This window comes from Manacus vitellinus, unplaced genomic scaffold, assembly GCF_001715985.3.
Source record: "Manacus vitellinus isolate BGI_N305 unplaced genomic scaffold, ASM171598v3 scaffold_10_pilon, whole genome shotgun sequence".
In the NCBI taxonomy this organism is placed as follows: Eukaryota; Metazoa; Chordata; class Aves; order Passeriformes; family Pipridae; genus Manacus; species Manacus vitellinus.
Window position 1 is genome coordinate 6,401,782 of NW_021938838.1, and position 17,877 is coordinate 6,419,658.

The window sequence follows — 17,877 nt, forward strand, 5'->3', positions numbered from 1 at the left end:
GCTCTCTGCCTAACCCTATGTGGTTAACTTTAAGATGTACCCTTTTGATATTAACTGAAGCAATGGTGATTTACAGAAATTAATTTCTGAATAACATTGTCTGAATCTCTTGTTCCTTCTACCCTTCTCCTTTTGAATTGCCGTGGTCCATGGGCAGCAATAAAGAAATATAGTTGTGCTTGGTCTCAGAAAAGGGGAACTGTGTAAAACTGGAGAAACCTTTTAAGAAGGTAAAAGGAACTCCTAAGATGCTAAAAGCTTTTGGAGAAACAATGAAAACATGATCACCAAGGCAGCCCAAGTGCACATCAGTATCAGGAAAGACTAGATAAAGGGCAAAAAGGAGCAGCAGAGCTCAGGAAGTTGTTAAAAACAAGTTACATTCAGAGAAGAAAATCGAAAGAACCATAAGCACTGATCCGTTAAACACAAACCACAGCAGAGGTTGTTATAAAACCAAACTGGGGACAATTGAAACAAGGCATAAAAATGTACAATAAATGCTTTTTCAAGTAACAGGGAGTCTGCTGAGAAGTCTGTAGAGCTAACAGGGAGTCAAAACACTCAGGAGACAAAGAAAGTGTGGGTTCTGAGAGCGCCAGCTTTCTCTACAGTGAGATCAGCTGCACTTCAAATTCTCCTGAGAGGTTAGCTTTGTTTTAGTATAGGAAAATGAGACTAAATGTTTGGTAGATGCAAAAGGAGTGCGAACAACTCTTGTGCAGTCAGTCAAAATATAGCTCCTAGAAATGATACCTACAAGAGTCACTGAAGGGATGCCTGCTGTGGGTAGGGGGGTTTTTTGGTACCTTAGATGAAATGGGCTGCTGAGTCTTTTCCCTGCCTGTTGGCAGGAGCCATCAGTGGGAACGAGAGTGAAGAACCCACTTACACTGGGAGCCCAATAAAACAAGATCAGAAATCACGGAATCAGAGTAGTTTGAGCTGGAAGGGTCCTTTTAAAGGTCACCTAGTCCAACTCCCCCCCGCCACAGGCATCTTCAACTAGAGCAGGTTGCTCAGAGCCACATCCAAGCCAACCTTGAATGTTTGCAGGGATTGGGCATCACCACCTCTGTCTGGGCAGCCAGTGCCAGTGTTTTACCACCCTCTGCGTAAAAAACTTATTTCATCTATCTAATCTTAAACTGACTCTCCTTCAGCGACACACATCAAAGAGCTGGGAACACCCACAGCCTTCATCCTCGGGGAAGAGATCCCAAAACCTGCACCCGAGCACTTATCCCGGAGAGTTTCCTAGGAACTCGGCCCCGTCTCTGCCTGAACTTCCCTTTGGAGTGCGCAGTAAATAAACAAAAGGAGCAAATGCAACTTCCCGGGATGAGCTCAGCGGTCGGGACAAGCCACTCGCGGAAATGAGCCATCCCGGGACACGGCGTTGAGCGGCCCCGGTCGAGGCGGGGTTTGGGGGCGGCCGGAGCCGGGGTCGGAGCCGGAGCCATCGCCGCTGCTTCGTCCCGCAACCGTTCCTCATCCCGCCCCGCTGCTCATCCCGCGCCGCTCCCGTGCCGCCGCTCCCGGTGCCTCCCGGCGATTGCCGGCGCTGCCCCGGCGCTCCTGGCCGCTCCTGGGCCGCGGCGCTGCTGGCGCTGCTCGGGGCCCGGCGAGCGGCCGCCCCCGGCGCCTGGTCCCCGCTGAAGCGCTGGGCCCTGGGCTGCCTTTCCTGCTCTGCCACGGCGCCTGGAGGCAGGGCGGCGGCGCAGGAGGCACCGCCGAGCGGCGCCGGCCGGCGCCCGCTCCGCCCCGACCCCCAGTGAGTGTCCTGGCACCCCCCGATGCTGAGACCCCCTTCCCCGGGAGCTCCTTCTGCGGCGCTCCATTCCCGCTCCCTGGCACCTCTGCCTCTCCCATTCCTAGCATCCTTATGTCCTTGCAGCCCTGGCATCCCCCTGCTGCCCTGGCACCCCATCCCCAGCATCCCCATGTTCCTCGCGTCTTGGAACCTCCATTCGCTGGAACCCACGTTCCCCCAGAACACCCTTTTGCCTTGGACCCATACTTCCCTAGACCCAGGCTACCTCCACCTGCACCCCTCTGCAGCCCCTGCATCCCACCCCTGACACCTCTCATCCCTCAGGTACCCCCTTTCCCGTCATCCTTCATAACCCAACCCAACCCCTGAAGCTTGGGGACCCACATCCTTCCCCCCCCAGTCAACACATCCAAGGGAGGGCAGGAGATGTCACCTTGACTGACCCTTGCAGGGAGAGGGATCACTTCTAGTCCATCCAGTTGGTGTCCATGGGAAAAAGCAGATGCACTATGGGACACAGAAGCATTTTAATTTAGTACATTCAGTGAATTGAATCTAATTTTGCAGGTGCACTTGTCTGCTTAATAAATAAAAAGCCCTTTATCTACAACCTGTACCTTGCCTGGGTCCATGGAGCTCCCTGCCAAAATACTCCTGGTGCCTAAAAGGGAGATTTGTGTGGGCTTTGCTGTGTTATTTGGTGAGAGGGGGAAGCAGAAAGGCTCATGAGAAAGGATTGCCCTCGCTTTTCTTTGCCTCATCAAGATTCAGCTTGCAAATGCCAGCTGAGATTTTGGATCCTGAGTAATTTCTGCGAAAAATCAACTCCTGGCTAACATTTCCTGGAGTGCATTGAGGCTTCTGCTTGGCCTTTAAGAAAAAGGAAACTGTTTTCTCCAGCTTTTCCTTTCTGCTAATTAAACTGCTGCTTGGAGCGTTTGAAATGTTTTGCCAGTCTCTGAGATTTGATAGGGCAGGAGTGATACCATCTTCCAAATCAGACTGACATCCAGGGTGGTTTGAGAGAGAGCCAAGGGGTCTGTGCTTTCCACTCTGCTCTTCCAAGCAGGAACACTGGAGTAATACTTCCAAGAGAGGCCTAAAAACAGATGTGGAAAATGCTTCCAGGAATGGTGTCTCTGAATTTTTTACACTAGAGACTTTTTCTGTGTGTATTTCTAGACTCTGTGCCCTCCAAATCCCCCCTTACCTTATGCATAATAATCTGATTTTAGTGGCTTTGGGGATTTTACAAGGGCTACTTTTTTAGGAGGAGAACTTAATCCACACCCCAAAATGCATACAGAAATTTAAATTTCCACATTCCTGCTTTTAGAATTTTACTTTGAGCGACTTCTCTACAAATATGTGAAAACACACATCAGAGTTTGAACTTGCGGACTTCTGTTCCAGGAATTTTAAAATTTGCCCTACACCATCCCAACCTCTAATTATGTTGAAGTCCAACATTTCCTAGTTACTTTCCTACATTTCTTTCTAATCCTTTTTCCTTTTTACTTCTGTTTCCCCTATATGTAAGTTGTCCCACACACAATTTGATGCTAGAGGGGGAAACAGCATCTTCGTGGCTGAGTTTCATCCTGACAAACACCCTTTGTGAGGACACGTTTTATAAGGATTTTGGTCAAAGGAGCTTCTTGTTACAAAATAATCATCTTAATTCAGGGTAATATTTCACCTCATCCATGGCTATCATGCAATAATTATGTCCCCTCTCTAAAACTGCTTCTCATCTGCTTGCTCTCTTCATTCTATGTTTGCTTTGATGAGGAGATGGGCAAAAAAGAAAGGAAAAATGCTTTTGTGGCAATGAATGATGTGATTATTGCACACCAGATTGTCTGAATGTTGTGGATCTGAGTCAATTTTGAGCTGTCCTGTCTCATGACTGAGGTTGCACTGCTGTTTGCAAAACTCTGTCTGTTTGCTGGAGTTCCTGCTGTGAAATATAAAAGCGAAAGTAAAATTTGATTCCTAAGAAGTCTATGGAAAAAAAAAAAAAAGAATTACTGACCTTTTCCCCTCCCTTTCCCGCCTCCAGCAGGAACTGAAATCCATTTCCCTTTCCCCAGGCTCTGGATTCCATGTACTTCGCTGGCTTTGCAGAGACCAACAAGACCTTTGTGATCGCTCGTCTTGCCAAACGCCCTGGGGGGATGTGTGAGATGTGGCTCTTCCTGAGGGTGGAGGGAATAGGGCAGTTTGAAGTAAGTGGTGGCTGTGGGGTGACATCCAGGAGTTGTGCTTAACTCCTACCTTGAACCCCTGGGAGGACCCCGAGCAAAAATTAATGTTCTCTGTGTCTTCACCCCCTTAACATCCCACCAGTAAGACACCGGTGATGTGTCTAAAGGCAGTGGTAGAACTGGCCAGAGTTATGATTATATCTCATTTTTTTTCCCAGTAGGATCTGACACTCATTCCCTTTTTCCCATAATGTGCAAAACCCAGCATATTTTCTTTAAAAATAGCTTGGTAATTCTCCCAGGAAGAATTAGAGCCTCCAGTCTTTCCCATAAGGCACAGCACTTGGTTAATTAATTACATTGTAGGGCCATGGTTGATTTTTTTTCCCTTTTTTAATGAGTGAATGCTATAAAAACCATTGTGAAATTGCCTCTTTGAAAGAGAAGAGAATGTTTTTAGGGAATTAGATGTACATCTGCTTCATTCTTGCTGAAAAGAAAACTGTATTAGTCCTATATCTTGCCTGTGGCTTTGTTTTTTTTGTTAATAGTGACTACACAGTGAAGAAGAGAAGGTCTGACATAAATCCCTTTGCACTCAACTATCTCTATTCACAAATTTGTTTTGCTAAGAAGCCAAGACCAGAAAAGGCAGGAGAAATCCCATTTGCAGAATATAGAAAAATAAAAGAGAATGTTGATGTACAATATTTTGGTTTTTTAATAATATTTAGTATAACAAGATACTTTGTGGCCTTGTTCCTCAGAACTGCCAGACAAGTTCTGGACCTTCTTAGATCCTTTTCTACAGCAAGAGGATAAACTGTCTTTTAGAGAGGTGGCAACTTTAGGGAACAAGGCATATTTTTCAAAGAGCAGATGTAGAGTTTGGGGAGCTTTCATGCACTAAATCACTTCAGAGTTTCATCAAATTGAGACTAAAAATAAATTTAGCCCCAAAGCTCTGCGTGACTTGGCTGTAATCTTGACAGTGTAAGGAGCTGAGCTCATGCAGTGACCTCCCTTCACACAACTTGTATTATCTGAAACAGCAATGTGTTATATCTCAGGTGTTTTAGGTGCAATTTTCCCTCTTTAATAACCTGATTACCAGAGAGCAATAGAACTGAAAGGCCAGTTCAACCACAGAGGACCCTCAGAGCAGGAATTCTCCCACGTTGCAGCCTCACAACTGAATTAAGCACATGTTTGCCTGAAATGTTTCCTTTTTTTAGCACCCACAACATCCCAACATGATGGTACCTGATGAGTCTGAAGAGATCTGGAGTGGAGGAGGGCTCACTATTGAATACTTGGAGCCCCAAATGTGCTGGAAAATAAGCTTTGATGGATTGCTCAGGTATTGCAGCACTCTCTAGTTCCATTTATCTACACTTGAGACCGAGGCTTTTTCAGCACTGTCTGGAATTATATTTAACCAACTCGAACCAAAAACCATTTGGTAACTAACACACATTGATTTTTAAGGAATGAAAATATATCTGGTAATACTATATATTACCATTCTACCTTAGCACACAGTAGTATATTCCATCCATTTCCAAACATATGAGAAACATTTTGTTGTTTGTTCAGGAGTGATATAAAATTATGGTGCTTTTCCTTACAGGAAAGGACCCTATAGACAGCAGTGGAGTGAAGAGGAAGGTGATCTTGTACCAGTTAAATTCTCTTTGCAGTAAGTGTTTCACCTTTGCTTTGGGATGTACAGTGGGTTCATGGTTCTTTTAAAATGGCAGAAATCAGTATTTTCCAATAAAATATTAAGATTGCCACTGTCAGAGTAGCAAGTGCACAACTTGGCATGGTATGAGCTGAAAGCTAATAATGTCTTTTTACTTTTTCCCCTCTTTTCCTAGTTGGGAGAACTTCACAGAAGTTTTTAACTTTAATGTTGACAGTCACCCCAGCACATTTGCACGAGCTTTCACCCAGGAACCCTGGACCATCCAGTTCTTCCAGAGGGTCAAAAAGTGAGAGGCAAGATTGATGTCTTCTGGGGTTAATAGTAATTTTTCTACAGATCTCCTCAGTTTTTATCATGTGTTATATTTGATTTTAGAAGGTGGGTTTCATTTGAAGTGCTCTAATCAAGGATGTGGCTCCTGTCAGGTGTCTCCTGGTTTCAGCACCACACCAAACCTGGCAGGTTCTAAGGAGGGTCCTGCACAGAGACAGGGTCTTCCTAATAAGTGGATGAACAGACCTGTCCAAACAGTTTTGGTCTATAAAACCTTAAGCTTTAGAAATATTTCTTATTGTGTCTTTTTTTCATTGATTTAGGCAGCTTCCAAAGTCAGTGATCCAGGTATAATTAAGCAAAGGCTCGAATATAATCATATGAAAGAAGAGCAGAATTGGGTGTTTTAATTACTATACAAGCTTTGGAAAACTGAAAAAATGAGAAGAAAATATGAGTGTGTTGTCTAAATAGAAGGAGAAAATCTGTATAGCAGTAGTGTGTGGTCTTTGGTGATACCTACTGATTTCTAAGCAGCAAATGTTTGGCAGCCCAGCAGTTTTTATAGTCTATTAAATCTGGCATAGCCATGGTCCAGATGCTCTGAAATCTCCTTCATTGTGGGATATAAATCCATCAGATTAATATTCAGGCTTCTTGAGGAGACTTGCCTGTGCTGGTTCTCTCTTTTCTTTTTTCCAGACAAAGGGAGCAACATTTCCGACACGAGCAGTGGGGCCAGTCTGTGGGAGAAATTGAAATAGAAAATCATGAGAAAATTGAACTTTCCCTCAAAGGGGTTCGGAGCCACTCTTATGGTAACAGCACCAGAAAGAATTCCCACTCTTGGGAATGCCTTCACTATAGCTGGTACTGCCAGGGCACTGGGACTAAAGATTGTCTTTAAAAATAACCAGTTCCATGGCTGGGTGTGAAGTTAAGACATTTCAGAGGAAATACCATTAACTATTTTGGGGACATGCATATGCTTACAAGCTTATCAATCACTGGCTATTTCTTTATCCAAAGTTAATGACAAATCAAGTACTGTTAGTTCACATTTTCCAGCAATGGTGAACTTTAGATTGGGTGATTTTGTTCTTTTTTGCAGGTATCAGGAACTGGGCTGAGATTTACCGTTATGTCATGATTTTGGCACACTTTGAAGTAAGTATTAACATATTAACAATGTGCTACTTGATCAGGAAATTGTTTCTGAGCTTGTCAGCTATATTTAATATCCAGAAATAAGGTGTTGGGAGCATCCACAGTGTGCAATTAGAAGTGCTCACCAGTGCCATCATCAGCACATACCAGTGTTGGGAGCAGCTCTCAAAAGCAGAGCTGTGTGTGTAAAAGCTGAGATTTTACAACACTGTTGAACCAAAAGTTGTTTTGGTGACTTGTAGCTGTTTGGTTTGGTTTTTTTTAAAGAAAAATTAAATGGGCAGCTTTACAGGAGAGATTCTCAGCTGCTGCAAGTACCCAGCACTCAGTGGAGTCACTGCAGTGCTGATTCACACTAATTGAGAGCCTGAGGTGTTTGAAGCATCCTAAGCCTTCGTGACAGCACTCAGGAAATATTTTGGCCTGTGCTGAGCTCTAATTCTCTCTTTGCCCTTGTGGCTGGAGGAGAGTCAGGGCTGCTGGGACAGCACAGCCCCGGGGAACTGCTGAGGGCTGGCCCTGCAAGCTGACAGCCAACCCCACCAGATGCTCCTGAAAAGGCATTTCCTCTGCCAGCTCAGGCATAAAGAATTCTAAACTCTCATTATAGGCAGCATTACAGGAGTTAGGACTGAATTCAGAATAAAAGTTCTTTTCCCAGATATGTGCTGGCCGACACAAAAGCACAGCTTGGAAAATCCCACCTATGTGCAGATCCAGCAGCTGCTGTGATTTAACATGTGCCTGTGTACCTTTTAATAAATCTGTGCTACGGCACCACAATGTGTATAATCAGGTAGCAACCTCTCCCTTTTTGTCACAGCTATTCAGGACTCAAATAACTGTGGCTGTTCTACTTCTAATTAAAAGCCATCTGACTTTGCTAAGAAGTTTACTGCTGTTTGAAATTTGGAGTCCTCATACCCCGAGTGTCTGTACATTTATAGCATCACAGAGTAGGCTTAAATTTGCCTCAGAGCAGCCCAAGTGGAGCATGAAGGGATCCAGACTGAAAGGCAGAGAAGAAATTAATAAGAACACGAGATTCTAGCTCCTTCTTATTTAACATTTTTCCTGTATGCTGCTCTTGGGCACAGAATATAGGTTAGAAGAGGTGTCTGGTCAAAGAGGGGCCCATCAGTTTTGTACATCTTTGCAGGTGTTTCCCCCCTCTTATGTCCTCTTGCTGTGGACTTTATGTTGTCCTTAATGTCCTCAATTTATCCTTAATGTTTTTGATTTATGTTCTTGTACTCTCATTTGCAGCCAGACATTTATGGAAGATGTACTGAGAGGAAGAGGATTTAAAGTATGAAGTCATAGCACATTGCATAACCTGAGTTATATCCAATGTCTTCTTGGTCAAACCAGTGAATAACCCACAGAAATGAGTCTGCAGAAATTTGACTGCTTTTCCTTTTTTTCTCTCTTGCAGGATGGGACTGCAGCACATTTAACAGTTATTAACATTCCAGCTACCACAACTAAGTAAGTAGCCAAGGAAGTTTATGTCTTAATGGTGATCAAAGCTGCTCTGCAGGACATCTATAGGCACATCCTTGCTTTGAACCTGTATAGCCCAATTTCCATCCATATCCTCTTCCTTCCTACTCCCTTCACCCAGTTTTTCATTTGCAGTTAGTCACAAGGACAGCTTTTACCTTCCTTTGCTTCCTTTCCACTCAATTACTGTTGGGCTGATGCAGCTGCCTGTGTGAGCGTCAAGATAATTTAGAGGCACCAACTGAGCACTTTCCAGGTGTTTAAGAAGGTGTGTCCAACTGTAGTGGGGCATTCCACGGGGAGCCCCACCTTGCTGACTGGTGCTCTGTGCATCCAGAAGATTAAAGACCAGTGTTCATTGCCCTGGGACCAAGATTGCTCCAAACCGCATCCAGCCTGGCCTTGGACACTTCCAGGGACGGGGCAGCCACAGCTTCTCTGGGCAGCCTGTGTCAGGGCCTCACCACACTCCCAGGGCAGAATTTCTTCCCAATATCCCATCTAAATCTGCCCTCTGGCAGTGGGAAGCCATTGCCTCTTGTCCTGTCCCTCCAGGCCCTTGTCCACAGTCCCTCTCCAGCTCTCTTGGAGCCCCTTTAGGCACTGGAAGGGTCTCCAAGGTCTCCCTGGAGCCTTCTGTTCTCCAGGCTGAAAAATCCCAATTCTCTCAGCCTTTGTGCTGGTGCATTTGAGTTTTGGTTGAACTTTAAATCTGCTCCACTTCTCTCCCCCTCAGCCTCACTGTAGGTTATGTGTTTTTCCCTGATGGGAGGAAGGCTGGCATTGAGTGGTCCAACGCCTCTCTGGCTGAGATGGCTGAGGATGGTGTTATCAAGGATGAGTATGGAGTCAGTTTTACTGCAGGTAAGCTAAATGTGGTCCATCTGCCTTCAGCTTTTTGGGATGAAGTTAACTTAGTGGAGGAAAGACTATTCAGTGAAATTCCATGTGATCCTGGGGACGAATATGAGAGCTGAATGCATCATCTTGCACCTTAAAAAATTTACTTAGAATCATAAACCCATGGAATGGTTTGGGTTGGAAGGGGCCTTAAAGACCATCCACTTTCAACCTCCTGCCATGGGCATTCCTGTGCTAAAGTTAAGTTATAGGTGTAGTGTGTCATGGGTAGAACTGTGTGCCCACTGCAGGATCAGGATTCCAGGCATCTGAACCAGAGGGAGAGTTACAGATTCTTTGTGCTGACTGTTACTTATGCTAGTCCACATCAGTTATGTGATTTTCAATTTTGGATGTCAAAACATATGTTATGAGGTGGATTCAACTGGAAATGTGGTTGATCAAAGGTTTTACTTAATTTACAAAGCAGCAGAAGAACAGTTACTCTTTAAGAAGAAACAGTACACAAAAATAATAGACATTGGGATTTTTTGAGGTAAAATACTGCTGAAGGTTGAAGACATTCTTCCCTTTTTGCTCTTATCCAAGGTGGCAAGGACTTTGCTGTTTCTGCAGTGCTGGATAAGCAGACCTGCCCCATGGTGTTCAATGACCTGGTGGGAAGTGGCGTTTTCCACGAGTGCATTGCAGATTTCCAACTGGATGGGTCAACACAAGGCTGGGGCTTGGTTGAATTTTATTACAGGTAAAATAATGACAAGCAAGAAGAGGCAAAGAACTCCCATTCTCCTATATTGACCTATGTGGCTCCATATTTGAAGCATAAATGCACAGATTTTTTATCGGATATAACAAAATATCATTCCTTTAGTGCTTAATATGTTTATTAAATTGACAAACACTCCATATTTTATAAAAGGAATGATTGTGTAAGCACTGTATACTTGAAACCAAACCATGGGCACTTGTTCAGTTGTTTGTTATAAAGGTTTGTGTAGGATCTTATATAAGTGTCCATACAGGTTTATGAGTTGGATGATCCATTTTGGACACTGCCTTATTCTGTCCCATGATTGTCACAGTCTTTTACTGGAGTCTTTTTCCCCATGGAGTCTTTTCTCTAATGAAAAAAAAAAAAAGCAAATTTTGTTGTTTACATTTATTTTGCTTTTTAAAATAAACACGAATCCTTGGCTGTCAGAGGAAAGGCCATAGATGGCTTTCAGGAGATTGAGAGCTCAGCTGCTTCTGAAAACCAGAAACACATAAAGCACATTAAACAGGCCACTGAACTGCCAAACACCCCCTGGTTGAACTAGAATGTGAAGTTGCTGCCAGGTACCTGCTTCCCTCCCTTTGCTCACTGTCCAAACGTGCACGGGGGGAGGAAATGACCCAGCACAGAAAGTCTCTGATAAAACCCAAACAGGGCACGTTCTGCAAGCCCAGACCAGTCCTGGATGTTTCTGAATCCGCCCCAGGAAGGCTTAATTTGGCAATGCTGACAAAGTTCCCGTCTCATATCTGCTTCCAAATCAAAACCATGTTAGAAATGAAAGGGTAGGTGTCTGGTTCTTCCTCTTTGCCACGAGACGCCAACTCAGCGTCGCTGCTCTTCTTACAGGGACGAGGCCGCCCAGCTGGTTCCGAATTTGCAGCTTGGTCCCAAAACTTAAGGACCTCACCCTGCCACTGATGCCTCTCCCTCATGATCATCTACAAGCTTGTCCCAGCTATGTTAGCAAGCAGCAGCTTTCCAAAAAAGTATTATTCTCTGCAAAACGCACAGTTTGGAGTGTGGAACTCGTCACCGGATGCTGTGGCGGTCGGGGCTATAAAAGGATTTGGAGAGAAATGAGATATATTTTTATTAGTGCAGCTCTTAGTGGTTGCTAACCATGGTGGTCTGGAGGCAGTTTAAAGGAGAGCTCTGAGCAGCTGATTGCAGGAGGAGTGCTCTGGGAGGGATCACCCCACGCTCTGTCCCTCAGTGTTGTTCCTAAACTGCAGCTGCTCCCCACCATAAAGCCCAGGACCCTGGGCTATGGGGATCTCTGACCCAACTTAGCACCTCTTCTGTTCTTTCAGGTTTGTTTTTGAAATAAAAGCTGTATCTTTCCAAATTCTCTTGTTGTTGCAGTCATTAAAACGTGGGGGAAAGCTACTGCAGGAAACTCCGTTGATTTGATAGTCTTGTATAAGAGATGAAGTGGAAGAAGCAGGAGAAAGCACATCTAAATGAGGTGTCCTCTAGGAATAGCATTAATGGTCAATGAAATAAGTGGTACAGACACGTTTTCCTCGTGTCTGAAGGGAAGCCAGGGTCTGGGAGTCCAATTTAGAAAGTGATCTGAATTTCTCATCATTCATTGTAGATGCCCTAATAATCCCAGAACCCACGTTAGTCACTGAGAGCTGCTGGCCCAAGGTAGCCTGCAGTGTATTCCCTGCCCAGATGCATCTTGCCATTAAGTACTGAAAATTAAACATACTTAAAACATGTCAAAAAAGTAGTTAGGTGGAAGATCGGGAGAGGAGAAATTAAGGAAAGATGCCTTATAATGCCATTTAAGTTATAATGCCACTCCATTATAAATCTGGGTGCATATATATATATATACATATATATATATATAATCTCTGTTTAGGTTGACATTGGAGGAGATTTTATTAGAAGTAAAAGAAAACTTTTTCCTTTCTAATAGTTCCTACACTTATTGCTACAACAGCATTTTATGCAGAATAGGTGCATGACTATGAAATTATTCCACCTGCATATACCACGGCAGGGACTGCATGTTCCAGCTTGGGATGCATCACTGGACAAGTGACATGGTGTAAGAAACAGCCTGATATGATTAAACAGGTTGATTTTATCAGTCTCTCCAGCAGTTGTGCAGTGGGGTGGAAAGATTCCCACTCCCTGATTTATAACCTTGTCTCTGTTCTGTTCTGCCTGTGAGCTGGACCACAACACTTGTGCCCCTCCTTCCACCCCAAACCATCTCTGTCCATGCCAAGCTGACTTACAGTTGCATTTCTTTTTGGGTAGTCCTTGACTGAGAGCTTTGGATTTTAGCTGGACTTCTATAAACACTTCTCTAGTTACAGTGGTATTAAGAACCACATTCTTGCAAGTCTTGCACAGACTCAAAGATGTCTTAAATCTGTCTGTGCACTCGTGGTCTCCATGTGCCGAAACAGGGAGCTTCTAAATTACTTGAGACAATGGTACTTTGACAGGAGGGAAGGCCTTATGCCTCTTTTTGCACATAAGAAATCAGTCAAATAGGTAATTTTAGAAAGGTTAGAAAAATAACTATGTTATACATCACAGTTTGGTCCTACTAAGTATGTGGCTTGTTTTGCTATGATCTCAGGAACATCTGTTCCTTTTTTTCTGGGGAGTTCTTGTCATCTCTTTCCCTTTCTTTTATTTCTTGAAGACTAAAACATTAACATTTAAAAGGAGGAATACAAACACATCATCAAGCAAAATCTTTGAAGGTGTCAGAGAATGTAGATAACAAAAAAAACCTGCTAATTAATACTCTGGAAGGATAGTTTGAGAAATTGCTGTAAAAAAAGTTCCCTGTCCAGGCCAAAAATTAAAAAAACATCCCAGCAAGAAAGGTATTGGTGTGGCTGTTTTCTGCTTGAAGAAACTGGGCTATAAACTGTAAATGCTGTGGGGAAAAAGGGTGGGTTTTTCCCCCATATTTTGGGCTAAGAAGTTCACGTTCCTGCAGTGGAGGAGGCAGAGGAGGATGACGTAGCCTTCATCGCCCTCCTTTTGTCCTCTTTCCTTGTTTCTTTTGGTACCAGTGGATGGAGAATAAGAGCACCCCTGAGTTCAGTTTGGAAAAGTTCAAGCAGGGTACAGAAAATGATTAATAAAGTTTGGAGCTGGCAGGTTTATTTGCCAGGTGATGAACTACTGGGTCGGTATTTCAGCTCAGAGGACTGAAAAAATGGACCGTCGGGGGTTTTCTCCCTGGATTTCAAATTACTTTATAGAGAGCTTGTGTCCAGGACACATGGAATAACTTATTTAATTTAAAATAAATCTACCAAGCCCCACGCTTTGACCATATGAAGTGGTCCTTCTCTTGTGGCTCCTTTCTCGGTGGAAAAATCCATCTCGGGAAGTGCTTCTGCAGCCCGAAAGCATTAATTTGGAGCATAAAAAAAGCAATAAATGGAGGTAAGTCCTGGCCAGAAGTGAAATGTAGCATGTGATCTGCTCTCATCCAGCATGAAGGGAGGCAGCTGGAGCCTCCTTGGGATGAGCTGCTTTCCAGCACGTCTGGGAGGAACTGAACACCTGTAATTCCTGCTGCTGTCAATGGGCCAGCGCCTGACACGGCAAAATCCCTGCACGTCCCACTGGAGCTCCCATGCATGTGGAATTTCAAGATTCAGGCCCTTGGAAAGAGGTCATTTAAAGGCTGTCAGCCCCAACTAAGCATTTCCCATCAATCTGCCCTTGGCTACTGATGTCTAGAATGGTAAATATTTTACTACGCTTATTTATTCTCCTTCCTTTCTGCAATTTTTCATGTGTTCATAGTATAGATATAAAGGCCATTTTCAGTGACATTATATTTCACTGGCAGAAAGAAAGGAAGGAAAAAAGTCTTTTTTCTACTGGATTTATGTTTGTAGCTTTACAGTTGGTGAGGCAAAGTGTAGCCCAGGGAGCCCTGTAATTTATCAAAAAAATGCACTATATGGCCAAGTTATCTCTACAAGGGAACTAATTATTTCAAAAGTAGACTTCTCCCTCCATAAGAACGTGCTCAGCAGTCAAATAACTCAAAGACATTCCAGACAAAGTGACTGATAACCAAGCACTCTCCCTTCTCCCATTTACTGGAACCCCGACTCCCTCACGCTCACTCTTGTTTACCATAAAAAGTCACATTTCCATCCAAAATTACTCTTCCCTAAACTGTGGCTTTTTTATTGTTGCTCTCCTAACAGATTCCAGGCTCAGGTGTCTGAAGCAGGGTCTCCAGAGGGACACCCTTTGGTGCTTTCTGGGTCCCCCTCTTTCGAGGTGCTTTCCTTTCCCTGTTAAAGCTCTAATTAGTTACAGCATCGATTTTAGCTTTTATTCCGCATAAAAAAATCTTTAATAAAACCACGGTGCAAGTGAAGTTCATTCTAATCTGGCCATAAAATTTTACGAGGGGTGTAAATCAAGGGGAGGAGTGGCAGCTAATGCTCTGGAACAGTTGGGCCCTGCTCAAGCTTTCTCAGTGGAGTTAAAACCCTCCAGGAGCGATTAGCCCAACAAGCTGTTTGGTCCACTTATAAATAACGTCACTGATGGAGACATCTGGAGGTGTCTGCTCCGTGCATAAGAGACTTTCCAAGTATGCTGAATGGTCAATGACCTGGTTTTTTTTTAATCCACAGCATGGGGGTGGAGATGCAGATCTGACATGTCTCAGCAGCTTCGCTCATGTATTTATCATGTTTTCCAGGAAGGATAGAGAGGGGAAAGTAGGAGTGCCATGATCAACTGGAGTGTCCTCTTACAGTTATTGGTAGCTTAAGTGCTGCTCCCCAATGCTTTGATCAAAGTAGCCTAGAAATGGCCCTGGGCTCAATAAACCTGGGAATGGTTCATGGTTGAGGTCTTTGTCACAAGCCCTGGGCAGCTGAGACTGGTGAGGGACTTCTTGCTGCTGTAGGTGTTAGAAATGGATTTGCAGAAGGAGATCCATCAGATGATGGATCACAATCTTTTCTTTCTGAAAAGTGACCCCAATTATGCACACTTGCTACCTTTTGAGTAACCTTCTTTAACCTTTAAACCTCCCTTTTGGATGAAGCACAGGAAATTCCACTCTTTGTTGCTTTTGCTGTCAGCCCTAAATGTCCTTCGAGCAAGGGCTGGATAATTGGTTGATAAAGAATGAAAAAAAAATTAATTACAAAGTTTAGGAATATTTAATAGTGTTTTGAACAGATGAGGAGTGGGAAAAGCTCCGAGGTTACACAATGTGCTGGGCTGCTGGATGTCTTTACTAAAGCATCCAGATCTCAGTGTTTCCTTTCCCAGTCTTGTTTCTGCTGTTATTCTAAGGCCTGTAGGCTTCTATCACATGTTTATAAGCTGATAAAACCATAATGCCAGGAATGTTTTCCTTCCTCTATTAGATTAACAAAATAAGTGACTTTTCAGATATATCTTTATTTACCATACTCTCCACACCAAAACAATAGTTGTGAATAAATGTCATAATTTATGGAGAGGTGAGAAAATAAGAGTCTCTTGGCCTAACTGCTGATGTATCTGTGCATCTCTGTGTGATGAGAAATGTTCTGCTCTCCTGACACACTGTCCTTGTGGGAACCCTGGCATCACACCACTGCTTTGCTGGGCTGGCAAACCTCAGCAGCGACAGGAGGGGTGACATCATGTTCAGCCCAGATATCTAAGAATAAATCCCATCAGACATTACTGAGCCCTCTGTTGAACAATTCATAATTGTACATGTCAGGCAGCTTTCTGATGACATGAGGTTTGACTCCCGGTGAGGCAGAGCAGCCACACAAAATGCTTTCCATGATGGAGAGGGAGGATTTTAACTGATCTCTACTGAGATTTTCCCAAAGCCATAAATATGCTCCTCCTGATCTGTCGTGCACTCGGAGGAGCCGTGTGCTGTGTGGGGCTTTCAGAACAAACACCGACAGGGGGAAGTTTCGGGGATGAGGAAGAGCCTTGAGCCATCACAGCCAATTACACTAAACTCCCAAAATACATAAAGCATTTCATCAAGGGAGATCAAAGTGCCTTTCATGAGAAGGAAGAGCTATGGTCTGTCTTTTACCCACGGGAAAACTCTGGGGAAGAAATTGTCTGGCCGATTCTATAGCAGCATTCTTTGAATGTTAACCCCAGAGTTTATGTTCATCACAGCCTCCTGTGAGCTCTGCCCAGACCTACAGCAGCCTTTATGCTTTTCAGGGTGGAGCATGGAGCAGGCAAGATGAAAAAGGGGGGAAAGTCAGCAAAAAAACCCCCAAAATATGGTCAAACCTGTAAATGAAACCTGTAGATACCTGGTGGGTGATGCATCGTGTAAATGCTGTGCAATTGCCCCCAGTAAATTAGTTTAAATGGTGACTGCATAGAATGATGAAATGTTTTTTGAGGAAATTATTTTGCATGTTGGAAATCATTGTGTGGGACCATGAAGAATCCTCAGTTTTAATACACATTATGAATGTGCCATAATACCAGGGGTTTTCCTTCCTTTCACTGCTAGACTTTGGGTTATCTGGTGAGAACTGTTCAGCTCAAGCAGCACAGTTGGCATTGTCTGGATGTTTAGTGCTGGAGTACCTTGTTCCTGGATAATTTGATATTCTGGAAATGATGGAAAAGAACTGAAATGAGTGATGATTAGCTCAGTTATCCCTCACCTTAATGAACTGTGGATGGATTGTTCCTTAAACATTATTTCCATGTTTTTACATTTGCCTTGGATAGAAAGGAATGTAGTGGCAAAGCATGGAAAAGAATCCCAGAATCATGGAATGGTTTGGGTTGGAAGGGACCTTTAAGATCATCTTGTTCCAATCCCCTACCATGGGCAGGGGCACCTTCCCCTAGAAATCCAGCTCTACACACAAGCAGGAATGGAGTCATGCTCACAAAAAGACTCAGGATCTGCATTCTCACATGACTTCCAAAACATGATGGTTTCCCACAGAGTCCTAATATAACCAGAATGCGAAATGTTTCTGCTGTGGGAAGGGATTATGGAGTTTGGTTTCAGCTGGATTGTGACTTCAGTCAATACCAAGCCCTTCAAAGGCTCATGTAACGTTTGGGACATACTGGAGCACAGAGAAGTTCTGCTGATGCTCGAGGCTCTTCTGCAACTGGTATAAACTGGATAATGAAGACCCATTTCTGACCATCTCTTTCTCCCTCAGGCTTCCTCAGGTTTATTGGCAAGCTGTGATTCTGCATCCTGTTTTACATGACTTCACCTCCTCTGTCTCAAGAAGCAAATATCAAATCATTAGATGGAGATATTTTTCTGCATTTATTTTATATAAATGCTTCCTCACTCACACCAGACATCTGATTTAAATGCTGCATGTTAGTGTTATTTACAATATTCCATAGAAAAGATATGATTGATGGCATTTTATTAGCTCACACTGGCTGAGGAGTGAGGACCCTGGGTGATTTTGTGCAGGTCCCAGGAGCAGGAAAGCACCTGGATGGGTTTTGTCCCTTCCACGTTAGCAGGGCTGTGCTGACACATCACAGCCAGTCCTGGTGGAAAGCTCCTCTGCATCTATAAATGGATGCAATCCCAGAGGGAAGCATTGCCCAGTCCATCTCTTTGCTGCCT

General features: G+C 43.8%; 1 protein-coding gene across 1 annotated transcript; it reads left to right on the plus strand.

The window, feature by feature from the left end:
- Positions 1 to 1,747: 1,747 nt before the first annotated feature.
- LOC108642216 lies at positions 1,748 to 11,616 on the plus strand. The gene is made up of 11 exons (XM_029965322.1): positions 1,748 to 1,774; positions 3,868 to 4,002; positions 5,217 to 5,341; positions 5,612 to 5,680; positions 5,862 to 5,975; positions 6,665 to 6,780; positions 7,074 to 7,129; positions 8,565 to 8,617; positions 9,369 to 9,496; positions 10,082 to 10,238; positions 11,118 to 11,616. Exons 2-11 carry the CDS (start codon positions 3,880 to 3,882, stop codon positions 11,167 to 11,169), a joined length of 993 nt encoding a protein of 330 aa, XP_029821182.1. The 5' UTR covers positions 1,748 to 1,774; positions 3,868 to 3,879; the 3' UTR covers positions 11,170 to 11,616.
- Positions 11,617 to 17,877: the final 6,261 nt, after the last annotated feature.

Excerpts from the sequence above, each read along its gene's own strand:
- LOC108642216 (XM_029965322.1), top strand. The coding sequence starts at position 3,880 with ATGTACTTCGCTGGCTTTGCAGAGACCAACAAGACCTTTGTGATCGCT. Across the intron at positions 4,003-5,216 it reads AGGGAATAGGGCAGTTTGAA|CACCCACAACATCCCAACAT; the intron begins GTAAGTGGTGGC and ends TCCTTTTTTTAG. Across the intron at positions 9,497-10,081 it reads TGGAGTCAGTTTTACTGCAG|GTGGCAAGGACTTTGCTGTT; the intron begins GTAAGCTAAATG and ends CTCTTATCCAAG.